This window comes from Leptodactylus fuscus, chromosome 7 (assembly GCF_031893055.1).
Source record: "Leptodactylus fuscus isolate aLepFus1 chromosome 7, aLepFus1.hap2, whole genome shotgun sequence".
Classification (NCBI taxonomy): Eukaryota; Metazoa; Chordata; class Amphibia; order Anura; family Leptodactylidae; genus Leptodactylus; species Leptodactylus fuscus.
Window position 1 is genome coordinate 133,103,075 of NC_134271.1, and position 24,622 is coordinate 133,127,696.

At 43.7% G+C, this 24,622-nt stretch overlaps 1 protein-coding gene across 1 annotated transcript; it reads right to left on the reverse strand.

Moving 5' to 3' along the window:
- Positions 1 to 2,248: 2,248 nt before the first annotated feature.
- LOC142213365 (vomeronasal type-2 receptor 26-like) lies at positions 2,249 to 18,592 on the reverse strand. Its single transcript, XM_075281682.1, has 6 exons — positions 18,540 to 18,592; positions 14,997 to 15,288; positions 11,639 to 12,433; positions 9,068 to 9,289; positions 7,588 to 7,711; positions 2,249 to 3,147 (listed from the first exon to the last, which is right to left on the reverse strand). The coding sequence occupies exons 1-6, from the start codon at positions 18,590 to 18,592 to the stop codon at positions 2,249 to 2,251; spliced, it is 2,385 nt and encodes a 794-aa protein (XP_075137783.1).
- Positions 18,593 to 24,622: the final 6,030 nt, after the last annotated feature.

The following is a 24,622-nucleotide window of genomic DNA, read 5'->3' on the forward strand; positions in this document are numbered from 1 at the left end:
TCATGTGCATTACAATTTAGTAACTCCATGTGCCTCATATTAATAGCAGTTAACCCCATCATCTCCCTCACATTAACCCCTGTAAGCCTCACCATAAGAGTTACTGATATGTGAGAGACATGGAGGTAATAATAAAGTATCTTCATTATTATTACCCCCATATGTCTCACATATCAGTAACTCTTATGGTGAGGCACACAGGGGTTAATTTGAGGGACATGATGGGGTTAACTGCTATTAATATGAGGCACATGGAGTTACTAAAACACAAGTAATCCCCCCATATGCCTGACATTAATAAGTAACCCCAGTACGTACCTGTGTAGCTTTAGTTTCATTTTCCTTCTTCCTTTCTTCCTCCAGTGCAGGACGGCAGGGATAAGCCCCGCCTCCTCCTCTCATTGGTGGGCAGAGGACAGCAGAGAAAGGGAGGGGGGAGAGAGGGGGAACGTCCTGCAGCGCTGACAGGAGCCAGAGCTGCAGCTCCTGTGTGTCAGCCATTGCTGCAGCTTCGGGGCCCCCTGTTGGTGGAAAGTATTCCACCAACAGGAGGCCCCGATCATTATACTCGGGGGTCCGAAAAGACCTCCGAGAATAATGATAGCAGCGGTAGCAGCTGTCACCGGGCCCCTGATGTCCCGGGCCCTGTGGCAGCTGCTACCGCTGTGATGGTGGTAGTTACGCCACTGGGTGTTAGATAGGATCGATGGTGGTCTCAATGCTGAGCTGTATGTGAATATCCTACACTATCATACACTCGATTACTATGGCTATGAAAAGGATGACATAGTGTTCCAGCAGATCATCAACCCAAATCATACATCAAGATTAGCAAAGAAATGGTTCAATGACATTGAAGTAGAGGTACTGGATTGGCCCTCACAGTCATCTGATCTCAACCCAATCATACAATTGAGTGTAGAGTGAGCCGACCAGTATGCACCAACATCGGGAACATGTTGAAAAGACCTAGGATCAGAGTTTGGTCGAGACATGCTTGAATCTGACCAACAACATGCCCAGAAGAATTCAGGGAAAAATATGCAAATCTGTTTTCCAAGATGTAACTAGGAAGAGGGTAACTATTTACATCTTGGAAAATAGATTTGCATATTTTTCCCATAAACCCCCAGTGGAGCTAAAAAGGCTTTTTTTTGTAAGTCTCCATACGCCTGTGAAGGTGATCTCTCCTTCAGGAGTGATATTATCCACAGAACCAGAATAATTCAGGCAGTGTTGAAAGCCAAAGGTGGATTTACAAAATACTAATAAAATTTTTTTTTTTTGATTTTTAGGATCAAACAGTAAAATGCAGTTACATGACAAGAATCTGCATAATTAATCATATGCTAAATAGTTACAAGTCAAATTTATGTGTGAGAAGATATGTTGGGAAATTGTGCAAATTTTTCATTTCAAACAATAACATTTGTCTCTCAATGTTGGTCTGAAAGTTGTTAACCCTTATAAATACACAGCTCCGTTTAGGATGTACATGATATATAATGAGTAGAGATGAGCAAACAGTAAAATGTCCGAGGTTCGATATTCGTTTCGAGTAGCCCCTCAATATTCGACTACTCGAATAGAATATCGAACCCTATTATAGTCTATGGGGAAAATGCTCGTTTCAGGGGTAGGCAACGTTCGATCAAATTATACTTACCAAGTCCACGAGTGAGGGTCGGGCTGGATCCTCCGAGAAGTCTTCTCCGCGCAGCTTCCCCGCGGCATCTTCCGGCTCTTCATTCACTCTGCCAGGCATCGGGCCTGGGCAGAGCCGACTGCGCATGTCCGCACTACAAGCAGACATGCGCAGTCGGCTCTGCCCAGGCCCGATGCCTGGCAGAGTAAATGAAGAGCCGGAAGACGCTGCGGGGAAGCTGCGCGGAGAAGACTTCTAAAGGTAGGAGAAGAACCAGCATTGATTGGCCGACTGTATAGCATTCGGCCAATCAATGCTGGTTCTGCATCAAACTTTTACATTCGAACAGTGAGTGGTACTCGATCGAGTACGAGTATTTCAAAGACCATAGTATTCGATCGAATACCTACTCGATCAAATACTACTCACTCATCTCTATTGTTAACCCTATAAGTACACAGCTCAGTTTAGGATGTAAGTGATATATAATGAGCCCTGTGTCTTGTCATAGAGCTGAGTAATTTTCCCATGTGAAGGGATCACCAAGACTGACACACAATATGCCAGTCTTTATGAATTCCCCTCACTTTTTATTTTTTCCAATCAATAGTTATTTCGTTTAAAATGTTTAATGACATTTAGATCAGATCTAATAAGTATAATATAACATTTAGGAATAAATATTAACCCCAGTAATCCAGCACTAGACGTGAGGATAGCAAATATCTCAACCGCCACAACATATTTCCCTTTGCTACTCAGATAAGCCGGTATAAAGGATATCCAGACACTGCAAAACACCAACATACTGAATGTAATAAATTTGGCTTCATTGAAAATATCGGGTAAATTCCGAGCTAAAAAAGCAATGATGAAACTGGCAATGGCTAAGAATCCCATATATCCTAGAACACAATACAGTCCAAAGGAACCCTCCTTACATTCAGCCAATATCCTCTCAATGTCATCATCCATGTTATAATATGGGAACGGTGGAGATTTCCCAAGCCAAATACCGCATATTATAACTTGGAACATTGTACAAAGTAAGACAATACAGTTGGGCCATCGGGATTTAATCCAGTTATTTAATTTACTTCCTGGTCTGGTGGCATGGAAAGCAGCAAGAACTAATATGGTTTTGGCCAAGATGGAGGATACGGCCATGGAGAATGTAATTCCGAACACTGCCTGTCTAAGAAGACATGTCACATTGTTAGGAAGACCAATGAATAATAATGGACACAGAAAAGACATCTTGAGGAATAGAAGGAGGATATAGCTGAGATCTCTATTGTTAGCTTTTACAACTGGAGTGTCTCTGTATTTGATAAATGTCATTGTAATTAAACAAGTCAGGAGAAATAATACGACTGATACAAGAAGCAAACATATTCCAAGAGGTTCCTCGTAAGATAAGTATATTAGGACCTTAGGAACGCACGCTACTTTTTCTTCGTTTGGCCATTCGGTTAATGGACATTTGGAACATTTATCCACATCTGAAAATATATAAGGACATTATTAATTAATTTCCAATAGCAGTAGCAATTACTAATATAGTTCAAGGCGTCTAATGGATAATAAAATAGTAAGAAATAACTAACAAAAACTAGAAATCAAGAAGTCCCTGTCATCCCACCAGCAGCACAATGTGGGGTATTTTCTGTCACTGTGTGCTGGTAGGACAGGCAGAATTTTTAATCATCCAAATTAAATATGCATGTCTATGACCCCATAACAAGGCACAGAGAGACACCCCCGCTTGTTTTTTTCTGCCCTGTGTGACTGGACAGGTGGTAGAGGTCCTGTGGCCTCCTGTTTGGTTTGGAAGAAGGTGTCTGTAAACCTTCTTCTTCTTTTCCTATCCTTTCTTTCTGAGAGAAAGATCTAGGTTTATTGCAGTGTTTTGTCTTACCTGATTTGTAGGTGCTCTATGGGTGCTCTATCAACTTCCTTTCTGTTGTTTTTTTGTCAGCGCCTGTGCTCACCTACCTGTGCTGCAGTTGCAGCCGTGGAGGTTGTGTGGGAGCTTTCAGCGTTCCCTCTATGTTCAGTGCAGAGTCTAAAATCACTAATAATTATTGCTATGGTACTCTGTCAACTTCCTTTCTGTTGTCTTCTATCAGCTGAATCAACTGCCGCCAAGAGATCATTATGGCTTAAACACAGGAGAGCCAACGTTGCCTCCAAATTTGCTTTGTGCTCCCTTCCCTTTGAGCCTGGAAATGTTTTTGGTTGTGGGCTGGATGATCTGATGGAGGGGCTAGCTGAAGGCAGGGAAAGACTGCTGCCTCAAGCTACAAGAGGCATAAGACTTCCCCCTTCTAGGGGTCGAGGATCATCTTCCCAGTTTAGATCGCAGCCTCAAAGGCGTATCAGGTACTGCTCTAGGGGAGCTGGACGAGGGCCCTCCAGAGAGGAGCCAAAGAATTTGATGGGATGCCACTCTCTGTGGCCAATTTACCAGTGGGAGGTCATCTTTCCCACTTTTCTGCTATGTGGTGAACCCTCATAGAAGATTGGTCCTGCGGGTAGTAGAACAAGGTTATACCATCGAGTTCAACCAGTCTACCCGCGACCAATTTTTCACAACTAGGTCTATGCCTGCTGGTCAACAGTCCATCCTAGAAAGATCCATTGTGGAATTCATCTCAAAAGGGGCCCTAGAAAGGGTTCCCCCCTCAGAACTAAGTCTGGGGGGTCTATTCCCCAGTCTTCCTGGTTCCAAAACCTTCAGGAGACTGGAAGATGATAGTAGACCTGAGATTCCTCAAACGGTTTATAAAAAGAAAACCGTTCAGGATGGAGTCTGTGGGTTCTGTAACATCTTTCTGTCAGCAAGGCAAAGTTATTATCAACCTGGATCTAAAGGATGCATACCTACACGTCCTCATCTATCATCCACACAGAAGATACCTCATTGTTGCCATCCAGATGGCCGGCCACAGAGAGTTCTTACAATTTGCCGCATTCCCATTCGGCATCTCTTCAGCCCCCTATGCCTTCACTAAGGTGGTCCCATCTGTCGCCTCCGCCCTCAGACTGCAAGGCCTGTTTATAGTCCCTATCTCGACGACTGGCTCATAAAAGTGCAGTCTATTCCAGTTCTCCAATAACATCTTCAAATAGTCATTTCCTTCTTACAGAGGTTAGGGTGGCTAATCAATTGGGAGAAATCAGAAATTGTGCCATCTACCCAGAAGAAGTTCCTGGGTTTCCTATTGGATTCAGAAAAAATGCAGCTCTCTCTCACCAGCTCAAGGAAATTAAGGATAGAGTCGACCGCCTGTTTTCTCCTCAAGACCCGGCAAGTGTCCATCAGAAACACCATGAGAGTCCTCGGCCGGAGGTCATCCTCGGCCAGGGAAATCCCTTGGGCTTTATGGTATTTGCTTCCCCTACAGATGGAAGTGTTCAGCGCCTGGAACAGGTCTCCATAGGGACTGCACAAGAAGATCTGCCTTTCTCCCAGTACCCGTCTTTCCCTCAGATGGTGGATACACCTAAAAGACAGAAGGTCCTCAGTCCAACTTTGTTGGACCCTGTTGACAACAGATGCATCCCATTGGGGATGGAGAGCCCATCTGAACGACAAGACCGTACAAGGTGGTTGGACAAGACCGGAAATGGGAACTTCCAAACTGAAAGAACTCAAAGCAGTCTATCTGGTGCTTTGTCATTTCCCCCGATCCTCAACGAGAAGGCAGTCAAAGTTTGGTCGGACAACATGACCACTGTGATATATATCAACAAACAAGGAGGTACCGGGTCTCCAGCCCTCCTGAGAGAGGCGAACCTAATTTTTTCATGGGCAGAGAAGAATCTGTCCCACTTATCTGCTTTTCACATCAAGGGCTCCCTGAACATAGTAGCGGATCAGTTGAGTCAGGGTATTACTATATCAAGAGAATTGTCCCTTAATCCAGAGGTGTTTCAACAGATCATCCAAAGATGGGGTCTTCCAAAGGTCGACCTTATGGCAAACCGACTCAAAGCCAAGGTGGAGAAGTTCTGCTCACTGTATCAGGAGGACAATCCCTTGGCAGTGGATGCCCTGTCCATCCCATGGAGGTTCAGGCTGGTATGTATATTCCCTCCAATTCCCATCATACCCAGGGCATTGATGAAAATAAGACAGGACCAAGTCTCGGGAATTTCCATAATCCTGTTCTGGCCAAAAAGGACTTGGTGTGTCCAGCTCATAAGGATGAGTCAAGGGATATATTGGAGGCTTCGCTCTTCCCAGAACCTGGTAACCCAAGGAGAGCTGAGATGCCAGGATCTGAGTAGATTAAACCTGACAGCCTGGAGGTTGACCAGTTCATATTACTGAATAGAGGACTGTCAGAAGCCGTCCTGAAGACCCTCGCATGTGCCAGAGCAGAATCAACCAAGAAAAATTACTGCAGGTTCGGTAAGATTTTCAATGCCTGGTTTCTAAATTATGCTGTGGACTCCTCCGATCCCCCAGTGAGGGTGATCCTGGATTTTCTTCAGGACGGCCTAGACAAAGGTCTCTCTGCTGCCACCCTAAAGGTACATGTAGCCGCTTTGCCTGCCTATCTAGGGAGGCGTCTGTCTGAACACCTTTATTAAAGAGGCCACAAGAGTGAGACCTCCAATTGCTACTCCTGTCCACCAGTGGGATCTCAGCACGGTCCTGTCGGCTCTCTGTAATCCACCGTTTGAGCCTCTAGAAGACGCTGAACTAAGGTTCCTGACGTTTAAGACCACATTCCTTCTGGCCATCACATCTGCCAAGAGGGTAGGAGAACTCCAAGAACTCTCCTCAGAAGAACCCTGTATCTCATTCTTCGAGGATCGAGTACAACTGAGGTTCCTTCTGGGGTTTAGGCCCATAGTGCCTTCCCTTTTTAATATCAACCAGTTGATATCCTTGCCGGTTTTCTATCCTTCTCCTTCCTTTTCAGAAGAAGTCAGGCTCCATACACTGGACCTGGTCAGGTGTCTCAAAATCTATATACACACCGCACACGTCCTTTAAGGAGATCTGAAACCTCCTTGTGAATTTCTCGGAAGACAAAGGTACCTTAAAGCCTCTAAAGCCTCCATCTCTAGATGGGTTAGGGAGGCTATAAAGATTTCCTTTGCAGCCCAAGGATTATCTCTGCCAGACCTCCTAAGAGAACACTCCACAAGAGTGGTCTCAACATCCTGGGCAGAGAATAGGGCTTTGCCCCTAGACCAGATTTGTGCTTCTGCCTCCTGAGTTTCTGAGTCTACCGTTGTGAACCCCTACTGGCTGAGTACGCGTGCTTCAGAAGCTACTGCTTTTGGGCAAGCAGTTTTAAGCTCAGTAAGGAGAGAGGACCCACCCTAGGGGATTACTTCCTATCTCCCCATATTGTGCTGCTGGTGGGATGACAGGAAATCATTGATTATGTAGATATTTTTTTTTCCTTAGTCCTAACAGCAGCACAAGGCTTCCCTCCCTATTATATTATTACTCTTGTATTTACATGCAGGGGGGGGGGGGAGTCTCTGTGCCCTCTTATAGGGTCATAGCCATCCATATTTAATTTGGCTGACTAAAAATTCTGCCTGTCCTACCAGCACACAGGGGCAAAAAAATGTCCCGTATTGTGCTGCTGTTAGGACTAAGGGAAAACAGATTATCTACATAGTCAAGGATTTGCATTTCTTCGTAGAAGTACAACTCTTGTCCATATGCTGTGCATTGCAGCTTTGACTCATTGAAGAGATGGAGATACAATAGTGGATACAGCAGATGACAAATGAAACAGCTCTTTCCTGAAAAATGGAGATCCTTCAAAAAAATATTGGACAACCCCTTTATTTGGGTTGGAATGGAGCACTGTACCTAATTTTAACAATTACATTTCAGTATTCTATTTTGTTTTATCAAAATCATATTTATTTATTAAAATTACCAAAATCTGTGCTTCTAGTTCACTTACTTGTGTCATTCGAAATCTCACCATCCGAGCAGGGGACACATTCATAACAACAGGATGAATAGGTTTCTTTCAGTGATTTTCTATAGCCAGGTAGGCAAGTGTCACTACATGTTGATATTGGAGTCTATGAACATGGAAGAAATGGAAACAGATCCCACGTTTAGGCAATATAACGATAGAAGTATATTGTTATCAGGATTGGACAGATGTGTTCTTTATTAGTTTTTCTTTTGGTTAAAGAGGACCTTTCACTATCTGGGGGACATGCAGTTTAATACACCGTTAGAAAGCCGACAGTACGCTGAAATCAGCTTTCCCGTTATGTGCACCTAGTGAAGATCTATCAGTGGCGGTACCGTAGCTCTTCTCTGTCATAAGGGCGTTTCTGACAGTCAGTCCGGAACGTCCTTCCTCAAAGCAGCGTCTATAGCGCTGTACTGTGAGAGGGGGCGTTGCTTACCACCCAGCGATGACGCTGAGCTGAGAGCTGAGTGGGTCCACATCAATTCCCAGATACAGTGATCTCAACCAATTGTCCATTGATGGTGGTTTTGCAGAGTTCTACTTATTTTAATCATAATAATAAAGATTTAATTGTTTTAAGACGTCCTGAGATAGTATACTCACCTATCCTTTATTTTTTCTTTTCCACTGTGTAGCAAGGTCAAACCCCACACAAAAAAGGGGGAAGGAAAAAAGGAGTAAAAAATGGATAAACAATAATCCTGACTCCCTAAATATAAAAAAATGAGATAGCAGACTCTCATGCCAATAGAGATAGTAGCACCTGTCTCTAGGTAATACAATAGGCAGCTGAACACAAACCGTCCTATGAGGTTACTGGCCTAGTGCCACGCCAACACAGGAGAAAAAAGTGTCAGCCTGCCCAGTAGAGACAGGTAAATGGCTATGAGAGTAGGGCTGCGTCTCCAAACTAGAGCCCCTACGCGTTTCATCCTTCATGGACTCAACAGGGGCTAGACAGTAGGGTAATTACTGCAGAACAAACTGCTCAGATAATACAGTGGTGTGGTCTGACCACTAGCAGGTCTGCCCAATTGTCAGCGGCAGCGCGCTCACACTGAATGCACTTTAAATAGAACCACAATGCACCTCCCAACTATGTTCCAAACCAATCCAATCCTGTCTCACTGCACACACCCCTCTAGACCTAGTTACAGCGTCTATGACAACTCGAACCTACTCTTCCTAGTGCCGGCCAACCCTGAACCAAAGGGGTCAAATCCCTTTTTTGTGTGGGGTTTGACCTTGCTACACAGTGGGTCTTATTTGCATTTGATTGACAAGTCTATTATGGCATTTTGTAAATCTATATTTAATAAAAGCTAAGTTTTATATCTTTTAATTCCCTATGAGGTATTCTCTACAGTAAATTCTAATTATTTGGGAATTATATGTTTATTCTGGTTTTTCAGTGATTTTTTTTTAGACAATAAAGTAAGTTAAAGCAATTGATCACCTGATTGTATGGCGGTCTCCATTTTATTAATGTTTCATTTATCAGTAGTTGATTGAAGGAATTTGGAACAAACTGTCCAATTTTCACAGCATATTGGGTCTCATTGGGAAGTACTATCCAGTTCAAGATATCTAATGTTGACTGTCCATCTCCATGTTCATCAAACTGCACAACCTCACCTACATTGTTTGTGAAGGAGATTTTTCTCAAATACTTATGGATCTAAAACAAGAATCATAAGAATGTGTTTTACATTCCCAACATTCACTCTGATCACATTAACCCTTTAGATGCTTGGGTCAAATGTCTGACACATCTAATTATTAGAGATGAGCGAGTAGTACTCGATCGAGTAGGTATTCGATCGAATACTACGGTATTTGAAATACTCGTACTCGATCGAGTACCACTTGCTATTCGAATGGAAAAGTTCAATGCAGAACCAGCATTGATTGGCAGAATGCTATACAGTCGGGCAATCAACGCTGGTTCTTCTCCTACCTTTAAAAGTCTTCTCCGTGTAGCTTCCCCGCGGCGTCTTCCGGCTCTTCATTCACTCTGCATGCGCAGGACATGCGCAGTCGGCTCTCCCCAGGCCCCATGCCTGGCAGAGTGAATGAAGAGCTGGAAGACGCTGCGGGGACGCTGCACGGAGAAGACTTCTCGGAGGATCCAGCTGACCCTCACTCGTGGACTTGGTAAGTATAATTTGATCAAACGTTGCCTACCCCTGAAATGAGCATTTTCCCCCCCATAGACTATAATAGGGTTCGATATTCAATTCGAGTAGTCGAATATTGAGGGGCTACTCGAAACGAATATCGAACCTCAAACATTTTACTGTTCGCTCATCTCTACTAATTATCAGTGACTCATAGGTGTTGCTAAGTTGTATGACATTACCATCCCCAAAAATGAAATTGAAGGGCAACCATCCATTGCATAGACAGTTGGGAGCCTATTGAAGTCTCCCAGTCCTGTCTGTAATACACTTCTATTAGCCTTTAATAGAGGTGTATGTATTTTTAATATACTTCAATGCACTAGGGTTGAGCTGATCTTGAGATTTCAGGATCTATTTTAAAATCCAATTTCCGATCATTTTCCATCTGATCCCGATCGTGAAATTTACTCGATCGCTGATCTGAATCAGATCTCTTCCAATCCCGAACGCTCAACCTTAGCCAATGCTTTTCTTGGGAAAAGTCCCTTTTAGGTTTGAGCCGGTCTTGAGATTTCAAAATCTGATTTCCGATCATTTTCCAGCTGATCCCGATCGTGAAATTTGCTCGATCGCCGATCGGAATCCGATCTTTTCCGATCCCAATCATTCAACCCTACAATGCACTATCATTGAAGTATCTTGTATCAGGATTATTTACTGTGGTAGGAATAACCCTTTAAGGCTAAGGCCCCATGTAGCATCCTGCAGCAAAAAAGCGCTGCGGGAAAGACTGCGGCAGCAATGCATCATGGTTTTCCCCGTAGTGCTTTTCACAAAAAGCACATCCTGCTTCCACTATACTTATAGGGAAACCACTGGAGTTTTTGTAGGTAAAATGGACATGTTGAAATTTCCAAAACTCCAAAGGTATTTTCCCACCCTGTGGGGATGGAACTTACTAGAATCCCATCCACTATACAGTGTCTGTAAAACAAAGCGTTTATGTCATGTGGGACCCTGGCCTAAAGGTAAGAAGATCAATATCTTTTAATTTCTTGGGTCAGGGGATAATCGTACACATCAGGGAGAGTGTGTGCCTACATAGGCAGTACAGAGACTTACAAGTCATTCCTGCTCCGCTAGGGATTCTGGGTAAAAAATATGCAAATCTATTCTCCAGGATTTAATAGTAATGTAAATGTAATGTAATAGGCCGAAACAGCGCTGCCCATAGCTGGGAATCTGTTCTTTTTGGAATAGAAATACTAATTTGGCAATTAAATCCGCATCATGATTAAATAGACTTTTTAACTGAGTCATGCACGATGTTAAGGATGCTGCCCTCTAGAGGGCGGCGTACAGAGTGCACTGTTCTCCTAATTACATCCTGGAGAATAGATTTGCATATTTTTTACCCAGAATCCCTAGCGGAACAGGAATGACTTGTAAGTCTCTGTACTGCCTATATAGGCACACACTCTCCCTTATGTGTACGAGTATCCCCTGACCCTGGTCTATAATCTCTCACTCTGCCAAATCAGTATCCCTACGCTATGCTGAGAAGGCCCAATAGGCTGAAACAGTGCTGTCCATAGCTGGGAATTTGGCAATTAAATCCGCATCATGATTAAATAGACTTTTTAACTGAGTCATGCATGGTGTTAAGGATGCTGTCCTCTAGAGGGCGGCGTACAGAGTGCACTGTTCTCCTAATTACATCCTAGAGAATAGATTTGCATATTTTTTACTATTAATTTCTTGGTCAATGACTTGAACTAGCAGTGAAATTACAACTTACAGTACGATGCACCCCTTGATCTATACCAGACAGATAGACCATATCATTTCAGAACTTTCACCTTTAATACTTATATCACAATATATTGTCATTGTAATTTATACTTTACCATCCAAGATCTCAGATTAGAATTTTCAATCCATTCCATTGTATTATGGGATTGTATGCCATGCAAAGCATAAGCTAAGGCATAAACAGCATTATACAAGTTGTAGCTATAGAAGGAAATTTCTTCGTATATATGTTTGAAACTTGAAAGTCCGATTGTTTCATTTCCAGTGCAAAACTTCCGAGATTTCATAAATCCATGTTCACACTCAAAAAGTTCATTCCATGCAAGTTCAATAAAAATATCATTTGGGTAACGCTGAGCTTGAACATTTTGTATAAACTCGGAGAGTCCGGGCATATCATTTGCATGAAGAACAAAAGCCAAACTACCATTAAATGGAAGAAAGTTTAAAAATTCATAGTCAAATTCGGAGGAAACTTCCCATTGTGAAGAAATGATCCAAATCTTCTCTGGTAAGCGGAATTGATAGAGTTTTATCTGCAATGTCAGCATGTAGTCTTTATCTCCATAGGCAATTATTACGGTAGCTGAAGTACTATTTATTTTATTAACAATGGCCTTAGTTTTACTTTCATCAATGGCTGTACGATAAGGAAGAAATTCCAAAAATGCCAAACATGCATCACTTTGTTCCAGCTCTTTTTGTATTCTTTGACTGGCTTTTAGACCTGACTCAGTGTCTGGCACAAATAAACCAATCCAGGACCATCCAAAATATCGGATTAGTTTACCTATAGCTTGAAATTGTATATATTCATTAGGGACAGTGCGATAGAATGAAGGAAACTGAACATTATCACTGAGAAGAGAATCCATGGAGGAGTAACTGATCTAAAAATAAAATAATTTGAATTATTAATAAAATACTTTAGCACTGTTTAGTACTGGCTCCCATATGGCGCAAGGGCAAGCAAGTGCAAAAGAGAGGGAACACTCCAAAATTTAGCAGCATCTTGTTGGTGAGCACAAAAGCAGTTTTGCTTTCATAACTCTATATTAGGGTTGAGCGATCAGGATCGGAAAAGATCGGATTCCGATCGAGTAAATTTCACAATCGCAATCGGAATTTCAATCCCGATCTTTTCCGGCAGGATCGAGGTCAGAGATTGGCTCAACCCTATTCATGTATAAATCATGAATAGAGATGAGCGAACAGTAAAATGTCCGAGGTTCGATATTCGTTTCGAGTAGCCCCTCAATATTCAACTACTCGAATCGAATATCGAACCCTATTATAGACTATGGGGGGAAAATGCTCGTTTCAGGGGTAGGCAACGTTCGATCAAATTATACTTACCAAGTCCACGAGTGAGGGTCGGGCTGGATCCTCCGTGCAGTCTTCTCCTTGCAGCGTCCCTGCGGCGTCTTCCGGCTCTTCCGACTCTTCATTCACTCTGCCAGGCATCGGGCCTGGGCAGAGCCGACTGCACATGCCCGCACTACAAGCGGACATGCACAGTCGGCTCTGCCCAGGCCGATGCCTGGCAGAGTGAATGAAGATCCGGAGAGCTGGAAGACGCCGCGGGGATGCTGTACAGAGAAGACTTCTAAAGGTAGGAGAAGAACCAGCGTTGATTGGCCGACTGTATAGCATTCGGCCACTCAATGCTGGTTCTACATCGAACTTTTACATTCGAACAGCGAGTGGTACGAGTATTTCGAATACCGTAGTATTCGATCGAATACCTACTCGATCGAGTATTACTCGCTCATCTCTAATCATAAATAGAGTTGAGAGATCGGGAAAGATCGGATCCCAATCAGCGATCGAGCAAATATCACTATCACGATCAGCTGGAAAATGATCGGAAATCGGATTTTAAAATCGATCCTGAAATCTCAAGATCGGTTCAACCCTACTGTATATCAATGCTTTGCAGTTATCACCAACAGCAGCAGAATATTGAATCGGGATTATACAACAAAGGCTGTGTAATGTGGGAACATGTTAGTGGCAAATAGAAAACTAAGGCTAGGTTCACACTAGCATTCGGCTCTCTGTTCTTTAGATCTGCTTGGGGTTTACATCTGTTCACAAATTAGCTTAGCCAAGCGCCCAACAGTTTTTCTTGTAGTAATTTCCCAACGTTAGATTAAGGCCCATGGGCCAGAAACGCTGCGCTGATGCGCTGCGGGAACAACCGTGTTGTGAACACATCGTGGTCTCTTCCCCCAGTGCTTTGAACAGAAAGTTCAAATCACATTTTCCTCTGCGGACATTTTGTTACAATTATATCTACGGGAAAGCTGCCGGCATTTCTGTAGATATAATTGACATGCTGCAATTTTCAAAACCACAATGATTTTGGAAATCACAGTGTGTCTGCGCTACAATTTTTACCACAAAATGGGCATGGGATTTTCATGAATCTCATCCACTTTGCAAGTACTGTAAAACACCACGGCGAAATTGCTGCATTTCTGGCCCGTGGGGCCCCGTTCTTAGGCTGAGTTCACACAGGGTGTTATAGTAAGGATTTTGAGGTGGCATTCGCCTCAAAATCCTGACCAAAAAAATGGATCCCATTGGAATCAATGGGAGCCGGTCAGTTCTTTTTTTCCGCGAGCGTTTTTTTTCCGTCTCCTGTAAAAAAGAAGCGACATGCTCATTCTTCAGGCGGATGTCGCAGCCGATTCAGCCTCGGACATCCGCCTGAAGACATTCCCTCCCGACTAGGTCTGTTCATTTTTTGGTCTGCCTCAAATTCCAGACCAAAAAACTCCATCTGAACTCAACCTTGGGGTAAGTTCACATGGAGCTTTTTGGATCGGAACCTGAGGCGGAGGCCACCTCAGGTTACTGTCCAAAATACGAGTAGCCAAAACTAAATGCCGGTGCACCTGGCATACTACCGTAGTACAGTGAATGTCGGGAAGGGGTTAAAGGAAGTCTGCAACCTCCTTCGAGCATATTCAATTGTCACCACCACATCACAGAGCATGTTACAGTGATTAAAAACATACCTTTGTCATGTATGTCATTTACATAGATTTGGAGAAAAAAATTGATATGCAATTGAAGCAGTTGGTGCACAGAAGGTGGAATTCAGCAATAGGAGCATTGCTTTTGCTGCTGAAGTAGGATCGGTGATGACATAGTAATCAACGCTCGCTGCATGGAGTGGCACAGGCATGAAATGGTAAGAGACTGAGTGGAAAGAGCTATGCACCCTCTGCTTCATCAACCCTAAAACTGAGAGCTGTTCATCTCGTGCCCTGTACCATGTAAGCACAATAATAGTACAATGTCTTACATGAAAGACCTGTCTTCTAAATTGTACATATGGTGCAAGATAGGGAAAGGGATTCATCAGCATGGGATACAAAGAAAATTAGATTTTAGATTTTTGGGATCTACTTATTCTACTTTAGTCTTACCTTTTAATAACATTACCTGTGGAATATTGTAAAATCCAAACATCTTGGCCAGCATAATCGAGATTTTAGAGGACATTCCATCAAGAAATCCAATTATATCGGGTATGTGTTCATAGCGATAGTTTACTATTTGGTTGTTCGACCCAGAAAGAATATTAAACATTCCAACCAGGGCTTTAGATTCACTATAGCAAGGGTCAACGACTTGAAAGCCTAGACTGGTGTTGGGCAGCAAATGTGGATTTTGATTAACTTTTTCGATGGCATATACAAGGGTTAAGAGATTTTGGTAGGTCCTAAGGTTCATTCTGATGGAAATAGGAACATTTTAATAAAGTAATAAATTAGAGTGTTTATATATAATCATGTTACAGATTTCCTATCAACATGATCTGTGTAAATCTGAAGTGATATCATATTTTTAGGTCTTTTCAGACATTAGACTATAACAATTTGAGGTTCAAAGGAGGTGCAGAAAAATATTAAACACCCATGCTCACCTTTCCATACCTCTCCTGGGTTCTCTTGCTGTTTTTGGTTCCCTTTCTAGGTGTCCCAAGCCTCTTCTGGCCTCTCCTGTGCCATCAATGGCCCTGGGTCACCGCTGAAACTCAGTCATAGGTCTAAGCAATGACCCAGGATTGTTGATGTTACAGAGGAGTCAAGAAAGAAGATCAGAGGTTGTGATGGAGCCCAAAAGAGATGTCAAAAGGTGAGTATGAGTGTTTTTTTTTTTTTTTTTGTTTAATTATTCTGCATCTTCACTGGGTCTCCAATTATTATAATCTGAGCTCTGTACACACCCCATAGTGTGCGGAAACGCCAAACCGTTTGGGCTAAGCCAAATCCCAAATTTTTTGAAAATGTGCCATGGATTGCTTTATTCACCTCTTGTGATATCTTATCAAAGAACATAAGAAAAGGCTTTGGAAAGCCACTGAAAGAGTTGAGGCAACGTCTGTGCCACGGTGTTGTTAAAACTTTTAACTTTGCTACATTTGCTCACATACAAAATATCCCCCATTAAGTAAAAACATTAAACAATAATAGCTCCACAAACATATTGGACCTATCCAATCCAAAGAATCTTGGTTCCCCCAAGTTGTAAGTACATAAGTGCTTCAAATACATGACTCGAGTACAAAGTAATAGCATAATAGTATCAGAAATCACACGGTAAGGCTCCAGTCTTCCCTTCAGGCAATACGGTCTTAGGCTAAGATCCCACATTGCAGAAACACAGCTTTTTTTGTTGCAGACTTTGTTGCAGTTTTTTGAACCAAAGCCAGGAGTGGATTGAGCGGAAGGGAGAAGAATAAGAACTTCCTATATATTTTATATTCCTTTTGTAGTCTTTCCTTGTTTTAACTCAAAAAACCGCAGCAAAATCTGCAACAAAAGAAGCTGCATTTCCGCAATGTTGGGCCTCAGCCTTGTACAGCAAAAACTCAATTTTAACAATAAGGAACACCAACTGTACTAGTGTTAGTTTAGCTAGTCTGTAACTTTACTATCCCTAATTTTTTGGGACTTATATGTAACTAATTTTTTCAATGAAGAAACAGGTCAATTTTAATAAACTAGGGAAAAAAGAAATAGCGTCGTGTGTTGGCTTTCGGCAAGGTAAAACAGCTAGCCAAAATTATGTATAAGGGAATTGCAAGTTGTGCAATTCTCTAGTGCTGTTGCTGAACAATGGAAGAATGGGAAGACAGACAGTGAGCCCTAAACTAGACTCAGCCCCCGTCCCTACCTAATTGCCACAACTGTCCTAATGACAGGAACAACTGGGTCACAATCCCTTTTCTGAATAAGTGTCACACAGAAGAAGACAGGATAAAACAACACAGAAGCAAAGTCAGCAAGCAAGGGTCAAAGCCAGAGAGACAAAGCAGTACAAAATCGTAATCCAAAAGAGTAATCACAAGGGAAGGTCAGTAATACGATAGCAAGAGCAAGTAGGAAGCAAAGACAAGGTGAATATAGCCAGCAAAACCTGTGTGAGCTGATGATCTGTATATAGGAAGTCCAGGACCTGCCACAGACTTGATTGGTAGACAGGCTGTCAATCACACAGGTAAGGCTAAGATTAACTATCTAGACAAGTCATACAAGTTCAGTTTTTTTTGTAATTGGATCGTCATGAACTTGAACACTTAACATGAGGTCTATGGAGTCTGAGATGTTGTTGTGGGTCTTTTTGCAATTTCGCTGTGTATAGCACAATCTAATCTTGGGGTAAACTTGTACAGCTCTCCACTCCTGGGAAGATGGTCAACTACACAGTCCAGTCATTTTAATGTAACCACCGCCTACTTTTGACGTCAACGTTAAATAACCAATGGCAGAAGGCAAGTGTCATCAGCCATCTGGGTGCACTCATCATTGTGGAAGGCACGATGGACCAACACAAGTATGCATCTATCCTTGTGGACCATGTTCATCCCTACATGCCAATTGTTTTTCCTCAGGATATTGGCATCTACCAGCAGGACAATGCGACGTATCATAAAGCTTGCAGTGTACGTGCATGGTTCGAGGAGCACCAGGATGAGTTTACTGTGCTCTCATGGCCAGCAAATTCCCTGGACTTGAACCCAATTGAAAATCTTTGGGACCACAATCTTTGTTGTTCGCGCCATGGATGCTCAACCACATAACCTAGCACAGCTGGCCACGGCCCTGGAGTCGGCATGGCTCAACATCCCAGTGACATGATCACAACATCCCCTCTCTTCCTGCACGTCTCGCCGCGGTCCGCTCTGCCAAAGGTAGTTAATCTGGATTTTGACAAGTGGTCACATTAATGGGACTGGACTGTATCTTGACTGTTTGACACTTGTGAATTTTAAGGAAAAATTGTCAAAAGACAGGATCACCATAAAAATATTGTATTTATTAATAATCAAATATGAAAAAACACCAAAATTGTAGTTCATATAAATATCAAAAATACTGGCTAGTTATAGGAGGACCAACACACCAAAAAATCCGGTGAGTGGCAGGCAACAATAAACAGTAAAATATAAACATGCAAAAGTGTAACAAAGTGTATAAAACAGTAATAATATTATAATGTGTCAGCTAGCTGAAAAGTATATGCACAAAAAATAAATATAGTAGCAATACCCCTAAATAGAGATAGAACTCAGTGTAGGTGCATAAGAGAATACACACATGTAGCCATATACACAAGTGGAAGCATGGTAGCTAAATAATGAAGTGAGTGCAAGGCTGAAAAGACATTACAAGTAAGGCATGACACATGACTTGTGAATTTTGCCCACTATACACACCTTTGTCCATTTTCTTGCAGGGCAGAAGAATGTGGAAGATTTTTTTTTTTTTTTTTAATTGTATATTGTAATTGTTATAGTAATTGATGCCTCTGTGAATTGTGATAAATGACAAGCTCAGCTCTGCTGCACTGACAATGTGCTGGCAATATGTACTATATACCTGTGACATTGCAGCCCTTTATATTCACCTCCGTCATCCTGTAAAGTATTATACAATATTATTATTTACTCACTCCCATTACTGTAATGTGTCTACTCACATCCTGCAGTCAAGCATATTTTCTATAGGCTTTCTGTCAAACTCAAGCTTCATTCTCATTACTGACCCCATTACAGTTATTAGTCCTCCGATAAGAAAATCTCCTTTTTGGTAATAATGCTGAGAAAACACAGACTGGAGAGAACAGCCAGAAGTCTTCAGGTCACCAGTTGCATGTTGCAGCAGAAGTAGAAGTAGAAGAGAACATGACGCTGTGTACATAGTTAGGAGATATTACTGCTGCAAGTGATGTCTTTGTGTGTCCACAGTCACCGAGTCAGTCCTGTGTAGGATGGGAATCACATGGACACATGGAGTCAGGCTGTCTGCCCGTCTCTGTGTGCTCTTAGTCTACTCCGTCCCTCAGTTTTATACCTTTCTCTCATGTACTGCATAGAACACAAGAGAGTATTTTTTTTTTCATTATCTATAATAGAAAATTATACATCACAATCATAGCCAAAAATATTTTCGCACTTTGTATGTTTATAGAAGTAGTGCTGAGATTGTTTTCTCATGACTTAATATACCTTATATAGGAGGTAAATTTTATATAAAATTACATTTATAATATATCAATTATTATTATTAGAGATGAGCGAACACTAAAATGTTCGAGGTTCGAAATTCGATTCGAACAGCCGCTCACTGTTCGAGTGTTCGAATGGGTTTCGAACCCCATTATAGTCTATGGGGAACATAAACTCGTTAAGGGGGAAACCCAAATTCGTGTCTGGAGGGTCACCAAGTCCACTATGACACCCCAGGAAATGATACCAACACCCTGGAATGACACTGGGACAGCAGGGGAAGCATGTCTGGGGGCATAAAAGTCACTTTATTTCATGGAAATCCCTGTCAGTTTGCGATTTTCGCAAGCTAACTTTTCCCCATAGAAATGCATTGGCCAGTGCTGATTGGCCAGAGTACGGAACTCGACCAATCAGCGCTGGCTCTGCTGGAGGAGGCGGAGTCTAAGATCGCTCCACACCAGTCTCCATTCAGGTCCGACCTTAGACTCCGCCTCCTCCGGCAGAGCCAGCGCTGATTGGCCGAAGGCTGGCCAATGCATTCCTATGCGAATGCAGAGACTTAGCAGTGCTGAGTCAGTTTTGCTCAACTACACATCTGATGCACACTCGGCACTGCTACATCAGATGTAGCAATCTGATGTAGCAGAGCCGAGGGTGCACTAGAACCCCTGTGCAAACTCAGTTCACGCTAATAGAATGCATTGGCCAGCGCTGATTGGCCAATGCATTCTATTAGCCCGATGAAGTAGAGCTGAATGTGTGTGCTAAGCACACACATTCAGCACTGCTTCATCACGCCAATACAATGCATTAGCCAGTGCTGATTGGCCAGAGTACGGAATTCGGCCAATCAGCGCTGGCTCTGCTGGAGGAGGCGGAGTCTAAGATCGCTCCACACCAGTCTCCATTCAGGTCCGACCTTAGACTCCGCCTCCTCCAGCAGAGCCAGCGCTGATTGGCCGAATTCCGTACTCTGGCCAATCAGCACTGGCTAATGCATTGTATTGGCGTGATGAAGCAGTGCTGAATGTGTGTGCTTAGCACACACATTCAGCTCTACTTCATCGGGCTAATAGAATGCATTGGCCAGCGCTGATTGGCCAGAGTACGGAACTCGACCAATCAGCGCTGGCTCTGCTGGAGGAGGCGGAGTCTAAGATCGCTCCACACCAGTCTCCATTCAGGTCCGACCTTAGACTCCGCCTCCTCCAGCAGAGCCAGCGCTGATTGGCCGAATTCCGTACTCTGGCCAATCAGCACTGGCTAATGCATTGTATTGGCGTGATGAAGCAGTGCTGAATGTGTGTGCTTAGCACACACATTCAGCTCTACTTCATCGGGCTAATAGAATGCATTGGCCAATCAGCGCTGGCCAATGCATTCTATTAGCTTGATGAAGCAGAGTGTGCACAAGGGTTCAAGCGCACCCTCGGCTCTGATGTAGCAGAGCCGAGGGTGCACAAGGGTTCAAGCGCACCCTCGGCTCTGATGTAGCAGAGCCAAGGCTGCACAAGGGTTCAAGCGCACCCTCGGCTCTGATGTAGCAGAGCCGAGGGTGCACAAGGGTTCAAGTGCACCCTCGGCTCTGCTACATCAGAGCCGAGGGTGCGCTTGAACCCTTGTGCACACTCTGCTTCATCAAGCTAATAGAATGCATTGGCCAGCGCTGATTGGCCAATGCATTCTATTAGCCCGATGAAGTAGAGCTGAATGTGTGTGCTAAGCACACACATTCAGCACTGCTTCATCACGCCAATACAATGCATTAGCCAGTGCTGATTGGCCAGAGTACGGAATTCGGCCAATCAGCGCTGGCTCTGCTGGAGGAGGCGGAGTCTAAGGTCGGACCTGAATGGAGACTGGTGTGGAGCGATCTTAGACTCCGCCTCCTCCAGCAGAGCCAGCGCTGATTGGTCGAGTTCCGTACTCTGGCCAATCAGCGCTGGCCAATGCATCCCTATGGGAAAAATTTTATCTCACAAAAATCACAATTACACACCCGATAGAGCCCCAAAAAGTTATTTTTAATAACATTCCCCCCTAAATAAAGGTTATCCCTAGCTATCCCTGCCTGTACAGCTATCCCTGTCTCATAGTCACAAAGTTCACATTCTCATATGACCCGGATTTGAAATCCACTATTCGTCTAAAATGGAGGTCACCTGATTTCGGCAGCCAATGACTTTTTCCAATTTTTTTCAATGCCCCCGGTGTCGTAGTTCCTGTCCCACCTACCCTGCGCTGTTATTGGTGCAAAAAAGGCGCCAGGGAAGGTGGGAGGGGAATCGAATTTTGGCGCACTTTACCACGCGGTGTTCGATTCGATTCGAACATGGCGAACACCCTGATATCCGATCGAACATGTGTTCGATAGAACACTGTTCGCTCATCTCTAATTATTATTATTATTATTATTATTATTATTATTATTATTATTATTATTATTATTTATTTTAATTTTTTTTTGCGTTTATAATTTAAATATTTGTGCATATATGTATGTGTGTGTATATATTTGTTTTTGTTTTTTTTTTCCATGATTGTGCATGCAAGATAATGCATGATGCTGGTGCACTATTTTACCATGCCAAAAACCATAGCAAGAGCTGCCCATCCATTCAAATAAATTGCCTGGCAGTGTTTGGCATCTATTCCCCTTAGACCTCTTCTGCTGCTGTCTACACCCTAAAAAAAGCATTGGTGGCACAGTGAAGACCAACACTATGACTCATCTCTGTACTGTGACACAGTGATATCACAGTACAGGAATACACTGTACAAACCACTGGTATATAATAATCATAGCAGAGAGGCCCCCTATGGTCCAGCCATCGGCTCTAAAATGAAGTGGGTCAATCACTAACTAGTTGATGCCACTGTTCAAGTACAATATATGACTTGTTTGTAGGGTCTGAACTACGGTCCACAGACCAGGCTTCCATTCATACTTTCCTCTATGCATCATATATATAATTGCATGATAAAGGGTAATAACTTTGTATTTATGTACACCATTAAAACTTTATTAACACCTTCTCGCCAGAGGAATTTTTGGATTTTTGTTTTTGACTCGCCCCATTCCAAACCCCATAACTTTTTTATTTTTTCATTCTCAGAGCCGTATGAGGTCTTAATGTTTGGAGCACAATTTTTTCTTCATGATGCTACCATTAAAGGAGTTCTCCCATCTCAGCCTTTCAGCCAGCCTGCATGCAGTGTCTGTATCTCACTTCCTGTCAGGGGCGGATCCAGGGCCGGGCGAGCCGGGCAACCGCCCGGGGCCCCGCGCTTAGCGGGGCCCCGCGGCCCGGCCCTAACAAAATGGTCCCGGTCAGCCTCGGCATAGTCGGGCAAGTGCCAGGGCCCACAGAGCCTCTGGGGGCCCCCCGGCAATTGCCTGTCACGATTTCAGCTCATCAGTGTCCGTCCGCCGATGAGCTGAATACATACGCGATTAAAGCAGGAGCTGTGAGATCAGCTCCTGCTTTAAAGCTCCGGCCCGGCTTGCGTGTGTAGGCGCGATGACGTCATCACATCACGCTTACACACGCAAGCCGGGCCGCAGCTAAGCAGGAGCTGAGATCACAGCTCCTGCATCGCGTATGTGACTGGAGAGAGGAGCGTCGGGGGAACGATGGAAGGTGAGTGATGGAAGGTGAGTGTAAGTGTTTGTTTTGTATTAAATATTAAGGTGGAACATAATGAAGGGGGCCCATGAAACTGGGGGGGCAAATGAAGGGGAGGGGGGGAACGGCATGACACTGGGGAAGATGAAGGGGGTGGGGAGAGAACGGCATGAAACTGGGGACAAAGATGGAGGGGGCCCAAAGAAACTGGGGGGCAAATGAAGGGGAGGGGGGAACAGCATGACACTGGGGCAGATGAAGGGGGGGGAGAACGGCATGACACTGGGGCAGATGAAGGGGGGGGAGAACGACATGACACTGGGGCAGATGAAGGGGGGAGAACGGCATGACACTGGGGCAGATGGAGGGGGGAGAACAGCATGACACTGGGGCAGATGGAGGGGAGGGGAGAACAGCATGACACTGGGGCAGATGGAGGGGGGAGAACAGCATGACACTGGGGCAGATGAAGGGGGGGAGAACGGCATGACACTGAGGCAGATGAAGGGGGGAGAATAGCATGACACTGGGGCGGATGGAGGGGGGAGAACAGCATGACACTGGGGCAGATGAAGGGGCGAGAACGGCATGACACTGGGGCAAATGAAGGGGGAGAGAATGGCATGACACTGGGGCAAATGAAGGGGGGGAGAACGGCATGACACTGGGGCAGATGAAGGGGGGGATGGCATGACACTGGGGCAGATGAAGGGGGGAGAATGGCATGACACTGGGGCAGATGAAGGGGGGAGAATGGCATGACATTGGGGCAGATGAAGGGGGAGAACGGCATGACACTGGGGCAGAGACGGGGGGACATGAAACTGTGGGCAGATAAAGGGGGAGAATGGCATGAAACTGGGGACAGAGATAGAGGGGGGGGACATGAAACTAGGGGTAGATGAAGGGTGTATATGAAAATGGGGAGAGATGGAGTGGGGACATATACAGTCCTATGAAAAAGTTTGGGCACCCCTATTAATCTTAATCATTTTTAGTTCTAAATATTTTGGTATTTGCAACAGCCATTTCAGTTTGATATATCTAATAACTGATGGACACAGTAATATTTCAGGATTGAAATGAGGTTTATTGTACTAACAGAAAATGCGCAATATGCATTAAACCAAAATTTGACCGGTGCAAAAGTATGGGCACCTCAACAGAAAAGTGACATTAATATTTAGTACATCCTCCTTTTGCAAAGATAGCAGCCTCTAGTCGCTTCCTGTAGCTTTTAATCAGTTCCTGGATCCTGGATAAAGGTATTTTGGACAAACAATTCAAGTTCAGTTAAGTTAGATGGTCGCCGAGCATGGACAGCCCGCTTCAAATCATCCCACAGATGTTCAATGATATTCAGGTCTGGGGACTGGGATGGCCATTCCAGAACATTGTCATTGTTCCTCTGCATGAATGCCTGAGTTGTTTTGGAGCGGTGTTTTGGATCATTGTCTTGCTGAAATATCCATCCCCGGCGTAACTTCAACTTCGTCACTGATTCTTGAACATTATTCTCAAGAATCTGCTGATACTGAGTGGAATCCATGCGACCCTCAACTTTAACAAGATTCCCGATGCCGGCATTGGCCACACAGCCCCAAAGCATGATGGAACCTCCACCAAATTTTACAGTGGGTAGCAAGTGTTTTTCTTGGAATGCTGTTTCTTTTTGGACGCCATGCATAACGCCTTTTTTTTTATAACCAAACAACTCAATTTTTGTTTCCAAAATGAAGCTGCCTTGTCCAAATGTGCTTTTTCATACCTCAGGCAACTCTATTTGTGGCGTACGTGCAGAAACGGCTTCTTTCTCATCACTCTCCCATACAGCTTCTATTTGTGCAAAGTGCGCTGTATAGTTGACCGATGCACAGTGACACCATCTGCAGCAAGATGATGCTGCAGCTCTTTGGAGGTGGTCT

Excerpts from the sequence above, each read along its gene's own strand:
- LOC142213365 (XM_075281682.1), bottom strand. The coding sequence starts at position 18,592 with ATGAAGCTTGAGTTTGACAGAAAGCCTATAGAAAATATGCTTGACTGC. Across the intron at positions 12,434-14,996 it reads GATTTTACAATATTCCACAG|ATCAGTTACTCCTCCATGGA; the intron begins GTAATGTTATTA and ends TTTTATTTTTAG. Across the intron at positions 9,290-11,638 it reads CTAATCTGAGATCTTGGATG|ATCCATAAGTATTTGAGAAA; the intron begins GTAAAGTATAAA and ends TTCTTGTTTTAG.